Source organism: Pseudophryne corroboree, chromosome 2 (assembly GCF_028390025.1).
Source record: "Pseudophryne corroboree isolate aPseCor3 chromosome 2, aPseCor3.hap2, whole genome shotgun sequence".
Classification (NCBI taxonomy): domain Eukaryota; kingdom Metazoa; phylum Chordata; class Amphibia; order Anura; family Myobatrachidae; genus Pseudophryne; species Pseudophryne corroboree.
In genome coordinates this window covers 990245039-990270474 of record NC_086445.1, presented here as the reverse complement: position 1 = coordinate 990270474, position 25436 = coordinate 990245039, and the positions used below count along the sequence as shown (strand labels likewise).

Genomic DNA, 25436 nt, shown 5'->3' with positions numbered 1-25436 from the left:
GAGGACAGGTACATTGGGGCATGCTGATGGAGGAGAGGTGAGTTCTGACTTCATCGCCGGAGAAATCAGGGAAGGAAGACAAAGTCAGATGGAGTGGTGGTGGGAGTGTATGGTTGAGGTATGATGGGATGATTGGGAGGAAATGAGAGACCTGAAGTAGGACTGTTAGCAAGTGAAAGGACAGAGCTGTAAGAAGACAGAAGTAATGTAAAAAGCATGGGTGAATCTTTTAAACTGTCCCCTTAGAAACTAATTGTTCCATTGACTTCTGGACGGTCCTACATTTTGATTTAAAATGCAGAGGTAAATCACGGCAATAAAAAAAAGTAATGTATAGTGCAGAGATTACATTGGACCTGCAAGAAATGGCTTTTATCAGCTGCTAATACTACAGTAATAATATTGACAGCTGAGAAGAAAAACAGGTCCAATATAATCACCATTATAACTCTTTCCACTTCTGATTCCTCAAGCACTAGGGTATTCTGAGTGCTGGTATCAGGATCTAATTGGCCACTAATGTTATTAGGTGAACAGCTAGGACAGTGGCCGCAGTTAGTGGGTTACCAGTCCTCAGTGGCCACTTTCACATGCTTAAAGTATAGCTGTGCCATCCTAAATCTAAAATTGTCAGAGTCAGAGTAACCGAAGCCCAATAATACCCCTTACAGACTGACAGAGCCGGGTCACACCCGCGAATGTGTTACCGGACGCATCCCGGGACACAACCCGGGAATGACCCCTTTCACACTGCACTTAGACCTGGGATTGACGCGGGACAGCCCCGTTTACACTGATCCTCAGGAAATCCCTGCAAATACATATGTATGTCATTAGAAATGGACACTTTTCCGGCTCACATAGATGAGGTCACAATATGCAAGCAAAGGGAGGGGTATTGAGTATTAGAAAAGTCATCACGTTTGGTTAATTACATTTTGTTTATTTTGTTCTTATAAATAATAGCATCCTTCACTGCGCCTGTTATCTGTCTCTTTATTTCCTCCGCCCCCCTTATGTTGAGCAGCTCTCTGATCTCTTGATCTGTCCAGGTGGCCATATTGCCTGTCTCCTTTGCTTCCTGGGCTTCTCCTCTGCTTTCCCAGGCTCTGGATAATGACATCATCTTTTCTGAGCCCAAGACAGCTCCAATGAGAGGCCTTTTAACAGTCCCGTGTACTGAATACTGGGTAGGGCCAATTCACACTGCACTGCATCCCGAGTCGATTCCGGATTCAACCCAGGCCGAGACCTGGGATGAAATGCTGGGACGCTCAACCCGAGATATTCTTTGTGCAATAACCCGGGAAATTTTTGTCAGTCTGAAAGGGGTATAAGTGTTTTTGGGAAAGGCTGACTGGTGACCTTAGAGAGATTCTATGGCATTGGCATTGTTAGAGTCATTGTGGATCCCAGTTGGATCCAGTAAACATTGCATCCAAGGTAAGTAAGCTTTTAGTTCTCTTTTAATTTATTCTACAAATTACCTAAAGTGACTATTTTACATCAATTCCCTAAAGTTAATGTGACAAAAGCTTGCTATTTTATATTAGAGGAGAAACATACGTTCTACTCAGTATCTTACATTCACTTTGACTTATAACTGGGCCCTTATAACTAAGGAGTCTATGGGGGTCATTCCGAGTTGATCACTCGCTAGCAGTTTTTAGCAGCCGTGCAAACGCTAAGCCGCCGCCCACTGGGAGTGTATTATAGCTTAGCAGAAGTGCGAACGAAAGGATCGCAGAGCGGAGACAACTTTTTTTTGTGCAGTTTTAGAGTAGCTCAATACCTACTCAGCGCTTGCGATCACTTCAGACTGTTCAGTCCCTGTTTTGACGTCACAAACACGCCCTGTGTTCGCCCAGCTACGTCTGCGTTTTTTCCTGGCACACCTGCGTTTTTTCAAACACTCCCTGAAAACGGTCAGTTGACACCCAGTAACGCCCACTTCATGTCAATCACTCTGCGGCCAGCAGTGCGACTGAAAAGCGTTGCTACATCTTTCGCTGTACTTATACGTCACGTGTGCGCATTGTGCCGCATAAGCATGCGCAGAAGTGCAGTTTTTTTGCCTCATCGCTGCACAGCGAACGAAAGCAGCTAGCGATCAACTCAGAATGACCACCTATGTACTAAGCCTTGGAGAGAGAGAGAGAGAGATAGGCTGGTACTTTATCTCTGCGCACTATCAGCTCCTAACTGCCATGTTACAGGCAGTGTTTGAAGATTGACAGTCAGGAGCTGATTGGCTGGTACTTTATCTCTGTCCACTTTATCTCTCTTCAAGGCTTAGGGGGACATGTACTAAGCAGTGATAAGAGTGGAGAAATGAACCAGTGGAGAAGTTGCCCATGGCAACCAATCAGCTGCTCTGTATAATTTTAAAGTATGCAAAGTATAAATGTTATTACAGAAATATACACCTGGCGCTGTCACCTTACAAAGTGAAAGCAACTAGTCTCGGGGGACTGATCCCAGTTCCCCCAAAAATATATAAAGCAAAATCGAAAAATGAGACAGCGCTATTCACTTTGTATAGAAACCTTTTTGTTTACTTTTTTATAAAAAATACAACATAAAAATACAACATATAAATATACAGTACAAATATTATACTATAGCACCGGCCGGTACTGATATTATTCTATTAAGAATTAATTAAAGCATCTGCCATATCAAGGCTAAATATTTCCACAGTAAATCAACTTTTTTAACCACCTGTGTTATAGGACTCTATGTCCCTTTAATGGGAGTTCTAATTTATAGAATCACCGTAACACAGTAGTCAAAGATATATATCTATAACTAAATGAACCAATCTCCTTATACACTATCAACACGATGTTAATCAGATAAGTATATATTTTATAGCAATTATCAGTATTATTCTCATAACTATAAATATTGATTCATCATAGCAGGCTGATTATTAAAACATTAAAGATGTAGTAAACGGCACAGCTGTTAATTTATAATCAGCTGTTTTACGATTAATCAAGCAAGGTGTATATATCAGATGTGTCTCTTCTTTTATAATGGTTAAAGTCCATATATTTCAACACAGTCACCTGTTATAGATTAGTATGGTTAATACCACTGATGGATCTCCTTTATAATAATTACCGTCCATACATATTAATCAGTTTAGTTGTTAGTATCTGCAAGGTGATTAATAATTCAGTTGTTAGCATTTGATTAGACCACAAAGCAACTGATTGATGCAAAATTGAGAGTTGATAATTGATTAGTATTGATTAAAAATTCAGCTGTTAGTATGGATAGAGCCACAATGCAACTGTTTATACTTAGAGAGTCCCAGATTCCACCTAGAGTACCGTATATTAAGTACCCAGTATTATACCTCTCCTCAAAATGTTGTAGGCATGGCAGCCGCTCCAACAGGGAATGATGGTGATGGGAATCTATGCAGCACTCTCCAATAGTGAATCTCTCTCCTTATCACAGCTTAAATAATGGGGACGCTTCAATCAGCCTCAGTGGCAGCTGTATAATGTGATGCTTGTCCCAGCAAATCTCTACTCTCCGCTCTCTTCTGCACAGCGTGCGCTGGTGAGAGTCCTTCGGCAAGCCACAATGACAGTAGCGCAGTGAGGTATAGAGTATCCACAATGATCTCCCGAGTCTCCAAACGCGTTTCTCCGTCTACCCTCCGGCTTCGACGGCTTCCTCAGTGTAAGAGTAGACTGACTCCATTCATTCATCCTTAAATACCGGCTCTCCGGATTCGCGCGTGCGCAATAGTGTATGTGTTTAGGACATTTAAATAGATGAAATGAAGAGGATAGAGGATAAAGTATGTCTATTCAATATAGATGGAAACGAGGCTTGAAACACATACACTATTGCGTACGCGCGAATCCGGAGAGCCGGTATTTAAGGATGACGCGTTTGGAGACTCGGGAGATCATTGTGGATACTCTATACCTCACTGCGCTACTGTCATTGTGGCTTGCCGAAGGACTCTCACCAGCGCACGCTGTGCAGAAGAGAGCGGAGAGTAGAGATTTGCTGGGACAAGCATCACATTATACAGCTGCCGCTGAGGCTGATTGAAGCGTCCCCATTATTTAAGCTGTGATAAGGAGAGAGATTCACTATTGGAGAGTGCTGCATAGATTCCCATCACCATCATTCCCTGTTGGAGCGGCTGCCATGCCTACAACATTTTGAGGAGAGGTATAATACTGGGTACTTAATATACGGTACTCTAGGTGGAATCTGGGACTCTCTAAGTATAAACAGTTGCATTGTGGCTCTATCCATACTAACAGCTGAATTTTTAATCAATACTAATCAATTATCAACTCTCAATTTTGCATCAATCAGTTGCTTTGTGGTCTAATCAAATGCTAACAACTGAATTATTAATCACCTTGCAGATACTAACAACTAAACTGATTAATATGTATGGACGGTAATTATTATAAAGGAGATCCATCAGTGGTATTAACCATACTAATCTATAACAGGTGACTGTGTTGAAATATATGGACTTTAACCATTATAAAAGAAGAGACTCATCTGATATATACACCTTGCTTGATTAATCGTAAAACAGCTGATTATAAATTAACAGCTGTGCCGTTTACTACATCTTTAATGTTTTAATAATCAGCCTGCTATGATGAATCAATATTTATAGTTATGAGAATAATACTGATAATTGCTATAAAATATATACTTATCTGATTAACATCGTGTTGATAGTGTATAAGGAGATTGGTTCATTTAGTTATTGATATATATCTTTGACTACTGTGTTACGGTGATTCTATAAATAAGAACTCCCATTAAAGGGACATAGAGTCCTATAACACAGGTGGTTAAAAAAGTTGATTTACTGTGGAAATATTTAGCCTTGATATGGCAGATGTTTTAATTAATTCTTAATAGAATAATATCAGTACCGGCCGGTGCTATAGTATAATATTTGTACTGTATATTTATATGTTGTATTTTTATGTTGTATTTTTTATAAAAAGTAAACAAAAAGGTTTCTATACAAAGTGAAATGCGCTGTCTCATTTTTCGATTTTGCTTTAAAGTATAAATGTTACTTGAATGCTGATTGGTTGCCATGGGCAACTTCTCCACTAGCTCACTACTTCGCTCTTTTCACTGCTTCGTACATACCCTTCATAGACCCCTCTTATAGGCAACAGTCATGGGTTTTGAGCGCCATATAATGAGGCGGATAGGGTCTGATGGTGAGTATGCCCATTTGCATACAGTAAAATCTGCGTATCATGCCCACAAAACAAGTCGCGCAGAAGCACATTTACAGACATCTGACATTTGTGGCTGTTTGAAACTGGACGGTGTGTTATACGCAGAGGCCCATCACACTAATGAGGTGTTTGTGTTATTATGAACACATTAAGAATTGTAGAAAGCCGTAAATACACCTTTTAGTAGCTACCTCAATGGTGGATGCTGTATGCGCCAATGCTTGGTGCCAGCACTAGTTAGCCATTTGTGAATGGCTGATTGCCAATTCACCTCTTAAGCTAATTGGTGCTTGGTCATTAATTGTGCATATATTATATGATAATGTGAAGGGAAAAAAAAACTTACATCATGAGGGATAAGTTATATTATTTTTTCAATACAGCATAATAGATAATGTGTATTTCACTAATTTTAGTGTATCCGATATAAACCTAGCACATACAGTATGCAATTGGTGTAGAGTTGTACGCACCCTACCATGCATCCATTGTGCAATTGTGTGTTTGCTTTTTTAAAATACATTTTATATCAGTGTTTTAGACTCCACGTCACCCTCACAGTCTATACCCTATGCCCTACTTGCACCACAGCAGTCCTTGCCTCCGCTCAGTGCTGACCTCTATCTGTACATCACACTGGGGGGCGATTACTGACCCTTTTCTCCTAATGGATCATTTAAAAAAAAAGGCAAAAATCTTACCTCCTTTATGAGATTCATAAATCGTGGTCCAAATCTCCACGGCTTGTGTCGGTGACACTGCAAAGAGCTGACAGTCATCTGAGCGGCTCGCTGCGTTGCAACTGCGACCATATACACAGCATCATACATCAGGGCAGCATCCGTCTGTATTAAACACATAGACAGACTATATTTTATTATAATACTCACGACCGGACAGTGCTACTCTAGCTGCTATACCAGGGGTGGCCAACCAGTCAGAGGCAAAGAGCCAGAAAAGATCTGTAGTCAAGGGTAAGAGCCACTATCAAGCATGCGCCAAAGGCGCGTTCGCAAAAATGAGGGCGTGGGCTAGTTGTCACAAAGCCACACCCCATTTTTGTGTGCACACCTTTCGGTATGACGTCTGTAGGAGTTTGACCTTGTGTCCCAGTACAATGCCACATACATATAAAAATGCCAAAAAATGGGTGCCTCCACAGTGCCAAATACATATATGCCCCCACAGTGCCACATACACATGCCACCACAGTGCCAGATACATATATGCCCCACAGTGCCAGATACATATAATGTCCCAGTACAATGCCACATACATATAAAAATGCCAAAAAATGGGTGCCTCCACAGTGCCAAATACATATATGCCCCCAGTGCCACATACACATGCCACCACAGTGCCAGATACATATATGCCACCACAGTGCCAGATACATATATGCCCCACAGTGCCAGATACATATATGCCCCACAGTGCCAGATACATATATGCCCCCAGTGCCAGATACATATATGCCCCACAGTGCCAGATACATATATGCCCCACAGTGCCAGATACATATATGCCCCCAGTGCCAGATACATATATGCCCCACAGTGCCAGATACATATATGCCCCACAGTGCCAGATACATATATGCCCCCAGTGCCAGATACATATATGCCCCACAGTGCCAGATACATATAATGTCCCAGTACAATGCCACATACATATAAAAATGCCAAAAATGGGTGCCTCCACAGTGCCAAATACATATATGCCCCCACAGTGCCACATACACATGCCACCACAGTGCCAGATACATATATGCCCCACAGTGCCAGATACATATATGCCCCACAGTGCCAGATACATATATGCCCCACAGTGCCAGATACATATATGCCCCCAGTGCCAGATACATATATGCCCCCCACAGTGCCAGATACATATGCCCCCCACAGTGCCAGATACACATGTCCCCACAGCGCCAAATATGCCCCCAGTGCCAGGTACAAATGTCCTCACAGTGCCAGATTTGTCCCCAGTGCCAGATACACATGTCCAGACAGTGCCAGATATGCCCCTAGTGCGACGGTCATTGGTCGACCGTAGGGGGCGGGAGGGAGTATGAAGGGAAAGGAGATATGCCCCCAGTGCCAGATACACATGTCTCCATATTGCCAAATATGCCCACAGTGCCAGATATCCCCCCAGTGCCAGATATGCCCCCAGTGCCAGATATCCCCCCAGTGCCAGATACACATGCCCCCACAGTGCCAGATATGCCCCCAGTGCCAGATATGCCCCCAGTGCCAGATATCCCCCCAGTGCCAGATACACATGCCCCCACAGTGCCAGATATGCCCCCAGTGCCAGATACACATGCCCCCACAGTGCCTGATATGCCCCCAGTGCCAGAAACACATGTCCTCATAGTGCCAGATATGCCCCCAGTGCCAGATACACATGCCCCCACAGTGCCAGATATGCCCCCAATGCCAGATACACATGTCCCTACAGTGCCAGATATGCCCACAGTGCCAGATACACATGTCCCTACAGTGCCAGATATGCCCACAGTGCCAGATACACATGTCCCCACAGTGCCAGATATGCCCCCAGTGCCAGATACACATGTCCCCACAGTGCCAGATATGCCCCCAGTGCCAGATACGCCCCCAGTGCCAGATACACATAGTAACATAGTATCTAAGGTTGAAAAAAGACAATTGTCCATCGGGTTCAACCTATTTGTGGTCTCCTATGCACGATTATTTTGTATAAAATTTTGACTGAAGTTGCTGACTGCCGTTCCGATTAACCCCTCTTTTTTATAATAACCATAGTGCGTGACTATGCCCCGTAACCCTGGATATCCTTATCCATTAGGAATTTATCTAACCCATTCTAAAAGGTGTTGACTGAGCTGGCCATTACAACTCCCTCAGGTAGGGAATTCCAAAAACGTATCGTCCGTACCGTAAAAAAGCCTTTACGCCGTATTGTGTGGAATCTCCTCTCCTCTAACCTGAGCGAGTGTCCACGAGTTCTCTGTGTTGATCTAACCAAAAACAGGTCCTGCGCAAGATCTGTATATTGTCCCCTTATATATTTGTAAATGTTGATCATGTCCCCTCTTAATCTCCTCTTTTCCAGTGTAAACATGCCTAGTCTTGCAAGCCTTTCCTCGTATTCCAGGGTCTCCATACCCTTACTTAGTTTGGTCGCCGCCTTTGAACCTTTTCTAGCTCCAGGATATCCTTTTTGTAGTAAGGTGCCCAGAAATTTGTACACAGTATTCAAGGTGTGGCCTCACAAGTGATTTATATAACGGGAGTATAATACTCTCGTCCCTAGCATCAATTCCCTGTTTTATGCATGCTATTATCTTATTAGCCTTCTTTGCTGCAGTCCTACATTGGGTACTACAGCTTAGTTTGCTATCAATGAGGACACCTAAGTCCTTTTCCAGTACAGAATCCCCTAATTTTACCCCATTTAGTAGGTAGGTGTTATTTTTGTTCTTGTTACCACAGTGCATTACCTTACACTTGTCTGTATTGAAGCGCATTCTCCAATTCGCTGCCCAAGCTTCTAATTTAACTAAGTCATTCTGAAGCGACTCAGCATCCCCCTCCGCATTTATAACTTTACACAATTTGGTATCATCTGCAAAAATTGACACCATGCTCTCTAGACCTTCTGTTAGGTCGTTAATGAAAATATTGAACAATAGCGGTCCTAATACTGAGCCTTGCGGCACACCACTTAGCACTTCAGTCCAAGTTGAAAGAGATCCATTAACCACAACGCGCTGCTCCCTATTATCTAACCAGTTTTTGACCCAAGTGCATATTGTGCTTCCTAGCCCTGATTCTTGTAGCTTGTAGATAAGTCTCATGTGTGGTACAGTATCGAACGCTTTGGCAAAATCTAAAAAGATTACATCCACCTCTTTACCCTGATCTAGGTTTGCGCTTACTGTTTCATAAAAGCCAAGTAAGTTGGTTTGACAGGATCTGTCCTTCATAAACCCATGTTGATTCCTTTTAATGACCTTATTGACTTCAAGGAACTTCTGAATACTATCTCTTAGAATACCTTCCAATACTTTCCCCGCTATAGATGTAAGACTAACTGGTCTATAATTACCTGGTTCAGCTTTACTTCCCTTTTTGAATATAGGCACTACTTTCGCTATACGCCAGTCTTTGGGAACCATACCTGATATTACTGAATCCTTAAAGATCAAAAATAGCGGCTTTGCAAGTTCAGAATGAAGCTCCATTAGAACCCTTGGGTGAATACCATCGGGACCTGGTGACTTATTAATCTTTAAATGTTTTAATCGGTCACAGACTACTTCCTCGCTTAAATAAGTACCTATCAGTGGGATATTCTCATTATTGAGATTATATGTTAGTCCCTGAATTGGGTTCTCTCTAGTAAATACTGTTGAAAAAAACTCATTTAGTGTGTCCGCTATGTCATTATCATTTTTGCTTAAGACTCCCAACTTGTCTTTTAAAGGGCCTATACTCTCCTTCTTTAATCTCTTGCTATTAATGTATTTAAAGAATTTTTTGGGATTCGCTTTGCTTTCCTTTGCTACTAGTTTTTCAGTTTCTACTTTAGCCGCTCTTATTTCCTTTTTGCAAATTTTGTTACATTCCTTATAGTGCTGAAATGACTCTGCTTCCCCGTCAGATTTGTATTTTTTAAATGCTCGCCTTTTCTTGCCCATAAATTCCTTAATCTTTTTGTTAAGCCACATCGGTTTATGATTTTTATTCCTTTTTTTGCTGCTCGTAGGAATAAATTTGAGTGTATTTTTAGCTAGCAGGAATTTTAGTACCTCCCATTTCTCCGTAGTATTTTTTCCTAAAAACAAACCTTCCCATTCAATATCCCTGAAAAATACCCTCATCTTATCAAAATTTGCTTTGCTAAAGTTTAGAGTCCTAGTTAAGCCAGTATAGGGCTGTTTATGGAAACTGATATTGAATGTGACCATATTGTGGTCGCTGTTTCCTATGGGTTCCCCTACTATAATACCTGATACCAAATCCCCATTGTTTGTTAATACCAGGTCTAAGATTGCATTGTACCTAGTTGGTTCCTCAATTAGTTGAACTAAGTAGTTATCATTAAGTGTGTTTAAAAACTAGAGATGAGCGCCTGAAATTTTTCGGGTTTTGTGTTTTGGTTTTGGGTTCGGTTCCGCGGCCGTGTTTTGGGTTCGAACGCGTTTTGGCAAAACCTCACCGAATTTTTTTTGTCGGATTCGGGTGTGTTTTGGATTCGGGTGTTTTTTTCAAAAAACACTAAAAAAACAGCTTAAATCATAGAATTTGGGGGTCATTTTGATCCCAAAGTATTATTAACCTCAAAAACCATAATTTACACTCATTTTCAGTCTATTCTGAATACCTCACACCTCACAATATTATTTTTAGTCCTAAAATTTGCACCGAGGTCGCTGTGTGAGTAAGATAAGCGACCCTAGTGGCCGACACAAACACCGGGCCCATCTAGGAGTGGCACTGCAGTGTCACGCAGGATGTCCCTTCCAAAAAACCCTCCCCAAACAGCACATGACGCAAAGAAAAAAAGAGGCGCAATGAGGTAGCTGTGTGAGTAAGATTAGCGACCCTAGTGGCCGACACAAACACCGGGCCCATCTAGGAGTGGCACTGCAGTGTCACGCAGGATGGCCCTTCCAAAAAACCCTCCCCAAACAGCACATGACGCAAAGAAAAAAAGAGGCGCAATGAGGTAGCTGACTGTGTGAGTAAGATTAGCGACCCTAGTGGCCGACACAAACACCGGGCCCATCTAGGAGTGGCACTGCAGTATGTATGTATAAAGAAAGAAAAAAAAAACCACGGTTAGGTGGTATATACAATTATGGACGGGCTGCCGAGTGCCGACACAGAGGTAGCCACAGCCGTGAACTACCGCACTGTACTGTGTCTGCTGCTAATATATAGACTGGTTGATAAAGAGATAGTATACTCGTAACTAGTATGTATGTATAAAGAAAGAAAAAAAAACCACGGTTAGGTCACTGGTATATACAATTATGGACGGGCTGCCGAGTGCCGACACAGAGGTAGCCACAGCCGTGAACTACCGCACTGTACACTGGTTGATAAAGAGATAGTAGTATACTCGTAACAACTAGTATGACGACGGTATAAAGAACGAAAAAAAAACCACGGTTAGGTGGTATATATTATAATACAATTATGGATGGACGGACTGCCTGCCGAGTTCCGACACAGAGGTAGCCACAGCCGTGAACTACCGCACTGTACACTGGTTGATAAAGAGATAGTAGTATACTCGTAACAACTAGTATGACGACGGTATAAAGAACGAAAAAAAAACCACGGTTAGGTGGTATATATTATAATACAATTATGGATGGACGGACTGCCTGCCGAGTTCCGACACAGAGGTAGCCACAGCCGTGAACTACCGCACTGTACACTGGTTGATAAAGAGATAGTAGTATACTCGTAACAACTAGTATGACTGACTATGACGGTATAAAGAATGAAAAAAAAACCACGGTTAGGTGGTATATATTATAATAATACAATTATGGATGGACGGACTGCCTGCCGAGTTCCGACACAGAGGTAGCCACAGCCGTGAACTACCGCACTGTACACTGGTTGATAAAGAGATAGTAGTATACTCGTAACAACTAGTATGACTGACTATGACGGTATAAAGAATGAAAAAAAAACCACGGTTAGGTGGTATATATTATAATACAATTATGGATGGACGGACTGCCTGCCGACTGCCGACACAGAGGTAGCCACAGCCGTGAACTACCGCACTGTACACTGGTTGATAAAGAGATAGTAGTATACTCGTAACAACTAGTATGACGACGGTATAAAGAACGAAAAAAAAACCACGGTTAGGTGGTATATATTATAATACAATTATGGATGGACGGACTGCCTGCCGAGTTCCGACACAGAGGTAGCCACAGCCGTGAACTACCGCACTGTACACTGGTTGATAAAGAGATAGTAGTATACTCGTAACAACTAGTATGACTGACTATGACGGTATAAAGAATGAAAAAAAAACCACGGTTAGGTGGTATATATTATAATAATACAATTATGGATGGACGGACTGCCTGCCGAGTTCCGACACAGAGGTAGCCACAGCCGTGAACTACCGCACTGTACACTGGTTGATAAAGAGATAGTAGTATACTCGTAACAACTAGTATGACTGACTATGACGGTATAAAGAATGAAAAAAAAACCACGGTTAGGTGGTATATATTATAATACAATTATGGATGGACGGACTGCCTGCCGACTGCCGACACAGAGGTAGCCACAGCCGTGAACTACCGCACTGTACACTGGTTGATAAAGAGATAGTAGTATACTCGTAACAATTAGGATGACACTATGACGGTATAAAGAATGAAAAAAAAACCACGGTTAGGTGGTAGGTATATAATAATAAATAATACAATTCTGGTCGGACGGACTGCCTGCCGTGTGCCGACACAGAGGTAGCCACAGCCGTGAACTACCGCACTGTACACTGGTTGATAAAGAGATAGTAGTATACTCGTAACAATTAGGATGACACTATGACGGTATAAAGAATGAAAAAAAAACCACGGTTAGGTGGTAGGTATATAATAATAAATAATACAATTCTGGTCGGACGGACTGCCTGCCGTGTGCCGACACAGAGGTAGCCACAGCCGTGAACTACCGCACTGTACTGTGTCTGCTGCTAATATAGACTGGTTGATATTTAAAGAGATATTAGTAGTATACAACAATACTATACTGGTGGTCAGGCACTGGTCACCACTCCTGCAGCAAAAGTGTGCACTGTTAATTAATATAATTGTACTCCTGGCTCCTGCTAACAACCTGCAGTGCTCCCCAGTCTCCCCCACAATTAATTATAAGCTTTTAATTTATACATTGATGACTGTGCAGCACACTGGGCTGAGCTGAGTGCACACAGACTGAGTCACACTGTGTGACTGACTGTGCTGTGTATCGTTTTTTTTTTCAGGCAGAGAACGGATATAGCAGAGAGAAGTGAACGGATATATTATATTAAATAAAAGTTAACTAGCAACTGCACTGGTCACTGACTGTGGTAAACTAACTCTGTCTGCGACTCTGCACAATCTCTCTCTATCTAATCTATCTATCTCTATTCTAATGGAGAGGACGCCAGACACGTCCTCTCCCTATCAATCTCAATGCACGAGTGAAAATGGCGGCGACGCGCGGCTCCTTATATAGAATCCGAGTCTCGCGATAGAATCCGAGCCTCGCGAGAATCCGACAGCGTCATGATGACGTTCGGGCGCGCTCGGGTTAACCGAGCAAGGCGGGAAGATCCGAGTCGCTCGGACCCGTGGAAAAAAAAGTGAAGTTCGTGCGGGTTCGGATTCAAAGAAACCGAACCCGCTCATCTCTATTAAAAACATATTGCCCCTAGCAGTATCACATGAATCGTTTTTCCAGTTTATCTCTGGATAGTTAAAAACTCCCATCACTACTATGTCTCCTACTCCTGCTGCTCTTTTAATTTGCTTTAGTAACAATTCCTCATCAGATGCGTTGATACCAGGCGGCCTATAGCATACACCCAATACTAACTTTTTTATTCCTTTTTCCCCGCATGCAATTTCTACCCATAATGTCTCAACAGTGTCTACAGTCCCCTCCTAAATATCTTCCCGTATATCAGGTTTTAAAAACGGCTTTACGTAAAGACACACCCCTCCACCCTTTTTAATTAGTCTGTCTCTCCTAAACAGTGTATAGCCCTCTAGATTGACTGTCCAATCATGAAATTTTCGTCCCACCAAGTTTCAGTAATGCCTATAATATCATACTGTTTGCTTGCTGCAAGTATTTCTAGTTCACCCTTTTTACCAGTAATGCTTCTGGCGTTTACAAACATACAACTAAGATAAGTATTTTCCCTTGCGTTAGGGACATCTTTCACCTTATGTAGCAATGATGACCTGTAATCGTCATTGGTTAGTGCTTTGGTAAAATCTCTTTTAGTACCCATGTTAGTAACCTTACCGCCTGCTCTTACCCTCCCCCCAACTTCTCCCCCATTTTGTTTACTACCGCCATCCCCACTATTCTCACTGCATGACCCGTAGTTTCTAGCTAAACCCTCCCCCCAGGCTCCTACTTTAAAATCTCCTCCAACCTTCTAACCATCCTTCCCCCCAGCACCGTTGCCCCCTTCTCAGTCAGGTGCAATCCGTCACGACAAAAGAGATGGCGCCTGACTGAGAAGTCCGCCCAGTGTTCCAGGAACACAAACCCCTCTTTCCTGCACCAATCCCTAAACAACACATTTACCTCCCTAATCTCCCTCTGCCTCCCTGGACTAGCGCGTGGCACGGGTAATAATTCCGAGAATAGTACCTTAGATGTCCTTGCCTTCAGTTTCTTTCCTAAGTCCCTATAGTCTTTCTTAAGGACATCCCATATAGTCTTTCTTAAGGACATCCCCACATGTCCCCACAGTGCCAGATATGCCCCCAGTGCCAGATACACATATCTCCACAGTGCCAGATATGCCCCCAGTGCCAGATACACATGCCCCCACAGTGCCAGATCTGCCCCCAGTGCCAGATACACATGTCCCCACAGTGCCAGATATGCCCCCAGTGCCAGATACACATGCCCCCACAGTGCCACATATGCCCCCAGTGCCAGATACACATATCTCCACAGTGCCAGATATGCCCCCAGTGCCAGATACACATGCCCCTTCACAGTGCCAGATATGCCCCCAGTGCCAGATACACATGCCCCCACAGTGCCAGATATGCCCCCAGTGCCAGATACACATGTACCCACAGTGCCAGATATGCACCCAGTGCCAGATACACATATCTCCACAGTGCCAGATATGCCCCCAGTGCCAGATACACATGCCCCCACAGTGCCAGATATGCCCCCAGTGCCAGATACACATGTCCCCACAGTGCCAGATATGCCCCCAGTGCCAGATACACATGTCCCCACAGTGCCACATATGCCCCCAGTGCCAGATACACATATCTCCACAGTGCCAGATATGCCCCCAGTGCCAGATACACATGCCCCTTCACAGTGCCAGATATGCCCCCAGTGCCAGATACACATGCCCCCACAGTGCCAGATATGCCCCCAGTGCCAGATACACATGTACCCACAGTGCCATATATGCACCCAGTGCCAGATACACATGTCCCCACAGTGCCAGATATGCCCCCAGTGCCAGATACACATGTCCCCACAGTGCCAGATATGCCCGCAGTGCCAGATACACGTCCCCACAGTTTATATAAGGCAAACAAAAAATAGGACATGGTATAAAATCTTTCAAATACAAAATGTCTCTGTAGGTATGGAGATTTTAGCTAGCCCAATAAAATCATGAGGCAGTAAGGTCTTGTTAATTCTAGAGGTTCACCACGTGTGATTCAATCAACCAAGTGAGCAGCCTGCTTAATTGAATCACATGTGGTGAACCTCTAGAATTAATCATTTGAAAGATTTTATACCATGTCCTATTTTTTGATTGCCTTATATACACTCCCTGGAGAACACATGTTGCTGAAACCGGAGGGTCCGAAAAAGAACCTGAAGAGGAAGTATCTCTCTTTATCCCTACAGTAGAGCACTAAATGTACTTTCTTTTCTAAAAGCCTGCTCCCCTGCCCGCACCCCCAATGCATCAATAGAGCATTAAAAATAAAACTTTCATAGATGAGGAAATATTGATTCTGGGGAGAGTAGGTGAGTTTTTTAATAATCTTTTTCTGCTTTTTGTCTCTTTTTTTTTCTTCAAAAACAGTACTAGGTATGGGAGCTGTCTTTATTAAGGTGTCTAATTTGTGTATAAAGTATTATTCTATTCATTCAAAGCATTGGATGAGACTTGACCTCTGCCGCACATGAGCTGGCGCACAAACCTATTTGTCCTGGCCGAGATCTAGGCGCACTTGTGCACTGAGCTGTGTCTGCACGGTAGTTCAGCCAGCTGCCACATTTAAATGACCTCGACAGCCCAGAGCGTTTGTAAAGTACAACGTGTAAGTCAATCACAAAGGTTTCCTGCTTTTCCAAGACCTATACTGCTTGATTCACGCATAAGTTACTGCACACTTCTTGATGTCAAGGTTGCATATAACAGCAGCAGCAGTATAAGGTTAGAAATACGAGACAATAGTTTAATGAATATATAAGTAGACTTCAGGGTGCCAGCAAACTAGATATTAAATTAAAATAACGTCTGTAGTGCGAAACAAGTGAACGGAACAGAGAAAGTGGCTGCAGGGCTTTGTGATCATTGTTAAGATATAGCACTATCAGAACACATTTTAGCTGAAGAATATGAGAGGGAAAATGAAAAAGCAATATAACAGACAGCAGAGATATAGAGATAGTTTAGTTATTCCTTCCCTCTAAATAAAAATTTCATTTACGTGAAAGGGTCAATTCAATTAGGGGAGAAGGGGATGACTAAATTGCCGGCAATGGCATTCTAACGACCCCCCCCCCCCCTCCCTCACGGTCCGGTCTTGCACTGTATTTCTGTTTGTAGCTCTATACAACATATCAGCAAATCCTGTGGTGCCATAAGTGCAGCATACAGACACAGCTACTGGGGTGAGAACAGCGCCCCTAATTGAATTGACCCCTACGGCAAACATACACACCAATTTGCAAGGGCTTGCTTTCAAGTTTATACAGGAGGTTGAGGGGAGCGGGGGGAAGGGGATCACCAAACACTGACTGGCCCCTGAGCAATGAACCATTGTTATGAAGTGGTTTTAAGTATAGACCAACACCGCTGATTTATCAAAGGCAGAATTTCTATGCTGGTGGAGAACGGATGTTTTCGCTTCACCCTATGGGTCAAATACAATCACCTACGGAACTTACTACTTGTGCTGGGCTGAGGAATAAAGCTGCAGCTGCTGCTGCCAGGTAAGGAAAGGGGAACCTGGGCGCCCAATGGACCCCTCCATCAGACCTAGGCCCAGGTAATTAGTGACACCCGCCCCCATCCTTTGTGTGTGTGTGTGTGTGTGTATATACATATATATATATATATATATATATATATTGCGCACCCCAAACATGAAAGAATGAGAGAAAACAAGCACAAGTGTATGTATGCATATACTGTATATAAATACACACACATATATAATATTATTAATCACTGATCAGGCAGCTTATCTTGACTCATGAAGTTTCAGTGTACATGTCAATCCAGTAGATGATGCACCAAGACAAATACTACATATCATACAGTCGCTGGTCATGTTAATTGCAACCTTTCAGTGTTACTGTAGGTAGCAATGGATTTGGAATCTAGAAGATAATATTTATTTGACTAAAGTGAACTTAGACTGGACTGTCAGATTGATTGCCACTTGAATTAGATTTTGTGGTTTACATAAAAAAATAGAAAACTGTCGGTGTACTGTCGGTGTACTGTAGCATGGACAAATGCTCAGGGCTGCAGGCGTAAATCTCGGGACCAGCTGCTTCTCCCTTAGGCAGCTTTACGTGGCTTGCTCAAAAGTTAGTAGCCCTAAGCATCTTTTTTGTGTAGATCCCTAAGGAAAAACTGCAAATATTGTTTACAAAGACATTTTATGATCAATGCCTGCAATATAAAATATACATCACAAGATTAGATGGCACTACTGTCTTTGTAAAATCAGTTCAGTTGAGAAATAACAGACATCCACATGAGCGAAGCCACAGGCAAATGCTAATATATATATAATTATACGCAAGTGTCAGTGTGTCATTGTCTAGGGACCCACGTGTCAGTCTATTATTGTCCTATAACCGCAAATGTGTCATTATTCTATAAAACCTATGTCATTCATTCAGAGAAAATGAGCACTGCCGCCATTATTTTTGAAAAATTGCACCTCTATTATGAAACCATAATTTTTAAACAAAGCACCTCAAACGCTGTTGTACACAAGGAGATGAGCTTTACAGAACATATCTGGTTCACTGGAAAAGTCATTTGTATAATGTCCCATTAAGCTCTCATCTCTCTAATTATAAAGGTATAGATCGCAATCACACAAGCCAAACGCTGCATAATATGCGCTGATGGTTTAGGCTGTCATTTTGCCGTTTTCATTTATAATAGTTGTAATAACAGTAATACGTTCTCTTTATACTAAATTTTACTAATAACTCTTTACAATGATATTGTACATCTCTATAAGGCAGCAAAGATCATAAATATGACGCCTCATTAGGCAGGAGAGCTTTGCTTTCCAATGGAATTATCCAGCAGAAATGGGGAGTTAGAGAAACCAGATTTGCATCTAAAGCCGCCTTGTTTTGTTATCTGCTTTTCTAGTGGGAATATATTTTCCCAGATTTATACACACAAAAAATCAGATTATGCAACAGATCTAACATTTATCAGACAAACACGCCAGACAGACGCTGTACAGATAATAGTTATCATAAGGGGGTACCAGTGGCGAAACTAGCGAGCGGTGGGCCCAGGTGCAAGAAAATGCTTTGGGCCCCCTACCCCCCCCCCCCCCCTCATCCCATACAAGTCCACCCCCTCACCCCTGGAGAGGATCTGGTGAGGGGGACCTGCTCAGGGCCAGAGAAATGGATACCTAGCAACAGTGCCGTAACTAGACATTGTAGCACTGTGTGCAAGAAACGGCATCGGAGCACCCCCTCCATGTAAAATGGGGGCAGTGCGCGCCGTAGGCGCACGCAAAAAATATAGGGGCGTGGCTTCATGGGGAAGGGGTGTGGCCACAAAATAATACCAATTCATATAACAGTGCACAGTCTCCATTATTCAAATTACGCCACACAGTAGCACCACTACACCAGGTAGAGCCCTTTTTACACCTTACGGCGGACAGATTCCCCTTTTTATACCTTACGGCAGACAGCATCCCCTTTTTACACATTACGGCAGACGGGCGTCCCCTTTATACACATTACGGCAGACAGCGTCCCCTTTTTACACATTACGGCAGACAGCGTCCCCTTTTTAGGCATTACGGCAGACTGCGTCCCCTTTTTACACATTACGGCAGACAGCGTCCCCTTTTTACACATTATGGCAGACAGCGTCCCCTTTCTAGATATTACGGCAGACAGCGTCCCCCTTTTTACACATTACGGTAGACAGCGTCCCCCTTTTTACACATTACGGCAGACAGTGTCCCCTTTTTACACATAACGGCAGACAGCGTCCCCTTTTTACACATTATGGCAGTGTCCCCCTTTTTACACATTACGGCAGACAGCGTCCCCTTTTTACACATTACGGCAGACAGTGTCCCCCTCTTTACACATTACGGCAGACAGCGTCCCCCTTTTCACACATAACGGCAGACAGCATCCCCTTTTTACACATAATGGCAGACAGCGTCCCCCTTTTCACACATAACGGCAGACAGCATCCCCTTTTTACACATTACGGCAGACAGCGTCCCCCTTTTTACACATTACGGCAGACTGCATCTCCCTTTTTACACATTACGGCAGACTGCGTCCCCTTTTTACACATTACGGCAGACTGCGTCCCCTTTTTACACATTACGTCAGACAGCGTCCCCCTTTTTACACATTATGGCAGACAGCGCCCCCTTTTACACATTAAGGCAGACAGCGTCCACTTTTTACACATTATGGCAGACAGCGTCCCCTTTTTACACATTAAGGCAGACCGAATAGAAAGAAAGAAAGAATAGATTATACTTACTGTCTCCGCTGGCTCAGGCTCCTCGGTTCAGCTTCTTCTGGCAGAGATCCCGGGCAGGGGAGAAGGAGGAGGAGGGAGGTGGAGGAGGGAGCCGCAGCAGCGCTGTGTAATTGGTAGAGGCGCTGCTGCTGCTGTCCCTCTGCTTCACCATAGGCTGCCCTCCGCCGCTGTGAATGCTGGGATCCTCCCCCATGGCCGCTGCTCTCCTCTCCTCGGCGGGGCGGCTGTGTGCTGCGGGCGGCGGTTGCCCGCAGCACACAGTGGCATGTAATGAGTCAGTTTGACTCATTACATGCCGTGCTGCTTTGGGCCCCTGGACAGTGGCGGGCCCCAGTGCAAGGCACTGCCTGCACTGGCGGTAGTTCCACCACTGGGGGGTACACACGGAGAGATCTGTGCTTAAATTCTAAGCAATCCGACCAGATTGCTTAGAAAGGAAGCAAGGATCTCTCCATGGGTAGGGTGTCGGCGACAACTATGCGCGGCCCCGCACGTCGCTATCGCCAGCTCTAGATTTATGCATGGATGCCAAATCTAGTGAGACAGCTTATTTCACACGCTGTGTGAAGTGAGTGCCCCCCCCCCCTCCCCTTCTCAGCACACATCGTGCAGAGTGGGGGGAGAGAAGTGCGCTGAGCGGTCTGTGCTAGATTGCTCAGCACACATCTTACCCGTATGTACGGGGCTATACACATAAGCATTAGGAAACTTCTTCAGGTTCACCTTACCCTTCCAAGCCACTAATCATGTCTATAATGCATATATGGGGGAGGGGGGGGGGAGGGGGCCTGGACTGCACACCCTAGCTTTTATAATGGGATGTGGTACCCTGCTGGGAATTAGTACTACAGTATATGAACAAGAGACCGGCGCCGGGAGCCCGACCGCCGGCTTACTGACAGTGTGGCGAGCGCAAATGAGCCCCTTGCGGGCACGGTGCTATTTTATTCTCCCTCCAGGGGGGTCGTGGACCCCCACGAGGGAGAATAAGTGTCGGTATGCCGGCTGTCGGAATTCCGGCGCCGGTATACTGTGCACCAGGATCCCGACAGCCGGCATACTGAAGACCACCCGAACAAGAGAGTAGGTGCATCATACAACCATTAAAATTATAATAAATTTGGCGTATCTCTCATAGGCGGTTGGGCTTATCTTATACTTGCACAATTTTTTCACCATTGCTGTATAATCGGGACTTTCTAAAGGGTATCCCAGATAAGATCTTCCAGACTTGGCATCTCCATGGACTTAGCTTGGCGTATCATTTTATAGATGATGGTCTCTCCTCTGCCCGCACCCTAACGGGACTTTAAGAGCTATTCCCTGAGGTACAGATCCCCCTTTTTGCTTATTTCCAAGTTCGTAGTTTTGTTACAAAATTGCTATCTGATCTTCAGCTTCCAAATCAACTTCATGTTATAGATGTTTTGATAAAAGGCCATCTGAGTACCTCTTTTCCTACCTTAGATCTTAGTACTATGACTACGGGTATGGCTAAATGGAGGGACTCTACTTCCGGTCTCCCCTTGCAAACCATTGTTAAGGCATCCATTATTTTGAATAAGCAATTGATTTCTTCTTCATTTGCAGAAATGCAATATAAGATCCTTCATAGGGCATATTATACCCCAAAGCTTAGATAATTACAGGAGTAGCGGGTAACTCGAATTGTTTTAAATGCCGACACCAGGATGCCGATATACTCCACTGTATATGGTCTTGTACTGTGGTACACTCCTTTTGGCTTATTGTTCAATCCTACGTGAATAAATAAGAATTTACTCACCGGTAATTCTATTTCTCGTAGTCCGTAGTGAATGCTGGGAACTCCGTAAGGACCATGGGGAATAGACGGGCTCCACAGGAGACTGGGCACTCTAAAGAAAGATTAGGTACTATCTGGTGTGCACTGGCTCCTCCCTCTATGCCCCTCCTCCAGACCTCAGTTAGGGAAACTGTGCCCGGAAGAGCTGACATTACAAGGAAAGGAAATTTTGAATCCAGGGTAAGACTCATACCAGCCACACCAATCACACCGTACAACTTGTGATAACCTTACCCAGTTAACAGTATGAACAATAACTGAGCCTCACTCAACGGATGGCTCATAACAATAACCCTTTAGTTAAACAATAACTATATACATGTATTGCAGACAATCCGCACTTGGGATGGGCGCCCAGCATCCACTACGGACTACGAGAAATAGATTTACCGGTGAGTAAATTCTTATTTTCTCTGACGTCCTAAGTGGATGCTGGGACTCCGTAAGGACCATGGGGATTATACCAAAGCTCCCAAACGGGCGGGAGAGTGCGGATGACTCTGCAGCACCGAATGAGCAAACACAAGGTCCTCCTCAGCCAGGGTATCAAACTTGTAGAACTTTGCAAATGTGTTTGACCCCTACCAAGTAGCAGCTCGGCAAAGCTGTAATGCCGAGACCCCTCGGGCAGCCGCCCAAGAAGAGCCCACCTTCCTCGTGGAATGGGCTTTCACTGATTTAGGATGCGGCAATCCAGCCGCAGAATGTGCAAGCTGAATCGTACTACAGATCCAGCGAGCAATAGTCTGCTTTGAAGCAGGAGCACCCAGTTTGTTGGGTGCATACAGGATAAACAACGAGTCAGTTTTCCTGACACTAGCTGTCCTGGAAACATAAATTCTCAGGGCCCTGACTACGTCCAACAACTTGAAAGCCTCCAAGTCTTTAGTAGCCGCAGGCACCACGATAGGTTGATTCAAATGAAAGGCTGATACCACCTTAGGGAGAAACTGGGGACGAGTCCTCAATTCTGCCCTATCCATATGGAAAATCAGATAAGGGCTTTTACATGACAAAGCCGCCAATTCTGACACACGCCTGGCCGAAGCCAAGGCCAACAGCATGACCACTTTCCACGTGAGATATTTTAATTCCACGGTTTTAAGTGGCTCAAACCAATGTGACTTTAGGAAATCCAACACCACGTTGAGATCCCAAGGTGCCACTGGAGGCACAAAAGGGGGCTGAATATGCAGCACTCCCTTAACAAAAGTCTGAACTTCAGGTAGTGAAGCCAGTTCTCTCTGGAAGAAAATCGATAGAGCCGAAATCTGGACCTTAATGGAACCCAATTTTAGGCCCATAGTCACCCCTGACTGTAGGAAGTGCAGAAAACGGCCCAGCTGAAATTCCTCCGTTGGGGCCTTCCTGGCCTCACACCACGCAACATATTTTCGCCAAATGCGGTGATAATGGTTTGCGGTCACTTCTTTCCTAGCTTTAATCAGCGTAGGAATGACTTCCACCGGAATGCCCTTTTCCTTCAGGATCCGGCGTTCAACCGCCATGCCGTCAAACGCAGCCGCGTTAAGTCTTGGAACAGACAGGGCCCCTGCTGCAGCAGGTCCTGTCTGAGCAGCAGAGGCCATGGGTCCTCTGAGATCATCTCTTGAAGTTCCGGGTACCAAGCTCTTCTTGGCCAATCCGGAACAATGAGTATAGTACTTACTCCTCTTCTCCTTATTATCCTCAGTACCTTGGGTATAAGAGGAAGAGGAGGGAACACATAAACCGACCGGTACACCCACGGTGTCACTAGAGCGTCCACAGCTATTGCCTGAGGGTCTCTCGACCTGGCGCAATATCTTTCTAGCTTTTTGTTTAGGCGGGACGCATTCATGTCCACCTGTGGCCTTTCCCAACGGTTTACAATCATTTGGAAGACTTCTGGATGAAGTCCCCACTCTCCCGGGTGGAGGTCGTGCCTGCTGAGGAAGTCTGCTTCCCAGTTGTCCACTCCCGGAATGAACACTGCTGACAGTGCTAACACGTGATTTTCCGCCCATCGGAGAATCCTTGTGGCTTCTGCCATCGCCGTCCTGCTTCTTGTGCCGCCCTGTCGGTTTACATGGGCGACTGCCGTGATGTTGTCTGACTGGATCAGTACCGGCTGGTTTTGAAGCAGGGGTTTTGCCTGACTTAGGGCATTGTAAATGGCCCTCAGTTCCGGAATATTTATGTGTAGGGAAGTCTCCTGACTTGACCATAGTCCTTGGAAGTTTCTTCCCTGTGTGACTGCCCCCCAACCTCGAAGGCTGGCATCCGTGGTCACCAGGACCCAGTCCTGTATGCCGAATCTGCGGCCCTCTTGAAGATGAGCACTTTGCAGCCACCACAGCAGAGACACCCTGGTCCTTGGAGACAGGGTTATCAGCCGATGCATCTGAAGATGCGATCCGGACCACTTGTCCAACAGGTCCCACTGAAAAGTCCTTGCATGGAACCTGCCGAATGGAATTGCTTCGTAGGAAGCTACCATTTTTCCCAGGACTCGCGTGCAGTGATGCACCGACACCTGTTTTGGTTTTAGGAGGCCTCTGACTAGAGATGACAGCTCCTTGGCCTTCTCCTCCGGGAGAAACACTTTTTTCTGTTCTGTGTCCAGAACCATCCCCAGGAACAGTAGACGTGTCGTAGGGACCAGCTGTGACTTTGGAATATTTAGAATCCAACCGTGCTGTTGTAGCACCTCCCGAGATAGTGCTACCCCGACCAACAACTGCTCCCTGGACCTCGCCTTTATCAGGAGATCGTCCAAGTACGGGATAATTAAAACTCCCTTTTTTCGAAGGAGTATCATCATTTCGGCCATTACCTTGGTAAATACCCTCGGTGCCGTGGACAGACCAAACGGCAACGTCTGGAATTGGTAATGACAATCCTGTACCACAAATCTGAGGTACTCCTGGTGAGGATGGTAAATGGGGACATGCAGGTAAGCATCCTTGATGTCCAGTGATACCCTGTAATCCCCCTCGTCCAGGCTTGCAATAACCGCCCTGAGCGATTCCATCTTGAACTTGAATTTTTTTATATATGTGTTCAAGGATTTCAAATTTAAAATGGGTCTCACCGAACCGTCCGGTTTCGGTACCACAAACATTGTGGAATAGTAACCCCGTCCTTGTTGAAGGAGGGGCACCTTGACTATCACCTGCTGGGAATACAGCTTGTGTATTGCCTCTAACACTGCCTCCCTGCCTGAGGGAGTTGTAGGCAAGGCAGATTTGAGGAAACGGCGGGGGGGAGACGTCTCGAATTCCAGCTTGTACCCCTGAGATACTACTTGAAGGATCCAGGGATCCACCCGTGAGCGAGCCCACTGATTGCTGAAGTTTTTGAGACGGGCCCCCACCGTACCTGGCTCCGCCTGTGGAGCCCCAGCGTCATGCGGCGGACTTGGAGGAAGCGGGGGAGGACTTTTGCTCCTGGGAACTGGCTGTATGCTGCAGCTTTTTCCCTCTACCTCTGACTCTGGGCAGAAAGGACACGCCTTTAACCCGCTTGCCCTTATGGGGCCGAAAGGACTGTACCTGATAATACGGTGCTTTCTTTGGCTGTGAGGGAACATGGGGTAAAAATGCTGACTTCCCAGCTGTTGCTGTGGAAACGAG

The 25436-nt window shown here is 44.7% G+C and overlaps 1 protein-coding gene across 10 annotated transcripts in view; it reads right to left on the bottom strand.

Annotated features, from left to right (window-relative positions):
* Window positions 1–25436, bottom strand: part of GRIK1 (glutamate ionotropic receptor kainate type subunit 1) — a 630706-nt gene that overhangs the window by 171564 nt on the left and 433706 nt on the right. For all 10 annotated transcript variants that reach the window (XM_063956430.1, XM_063956421.1, XM_063956422.1 and 7 more), the window contains exon 7: window positions 5954–6097. In XM_063956430.1, the coding sequence (XP_063812500.1) occupies window positions 5954–6097 (144 nt within the window). The remainder of the gene's footprint in view (window positions 1–5953; window positions 6098–25436) is intronic.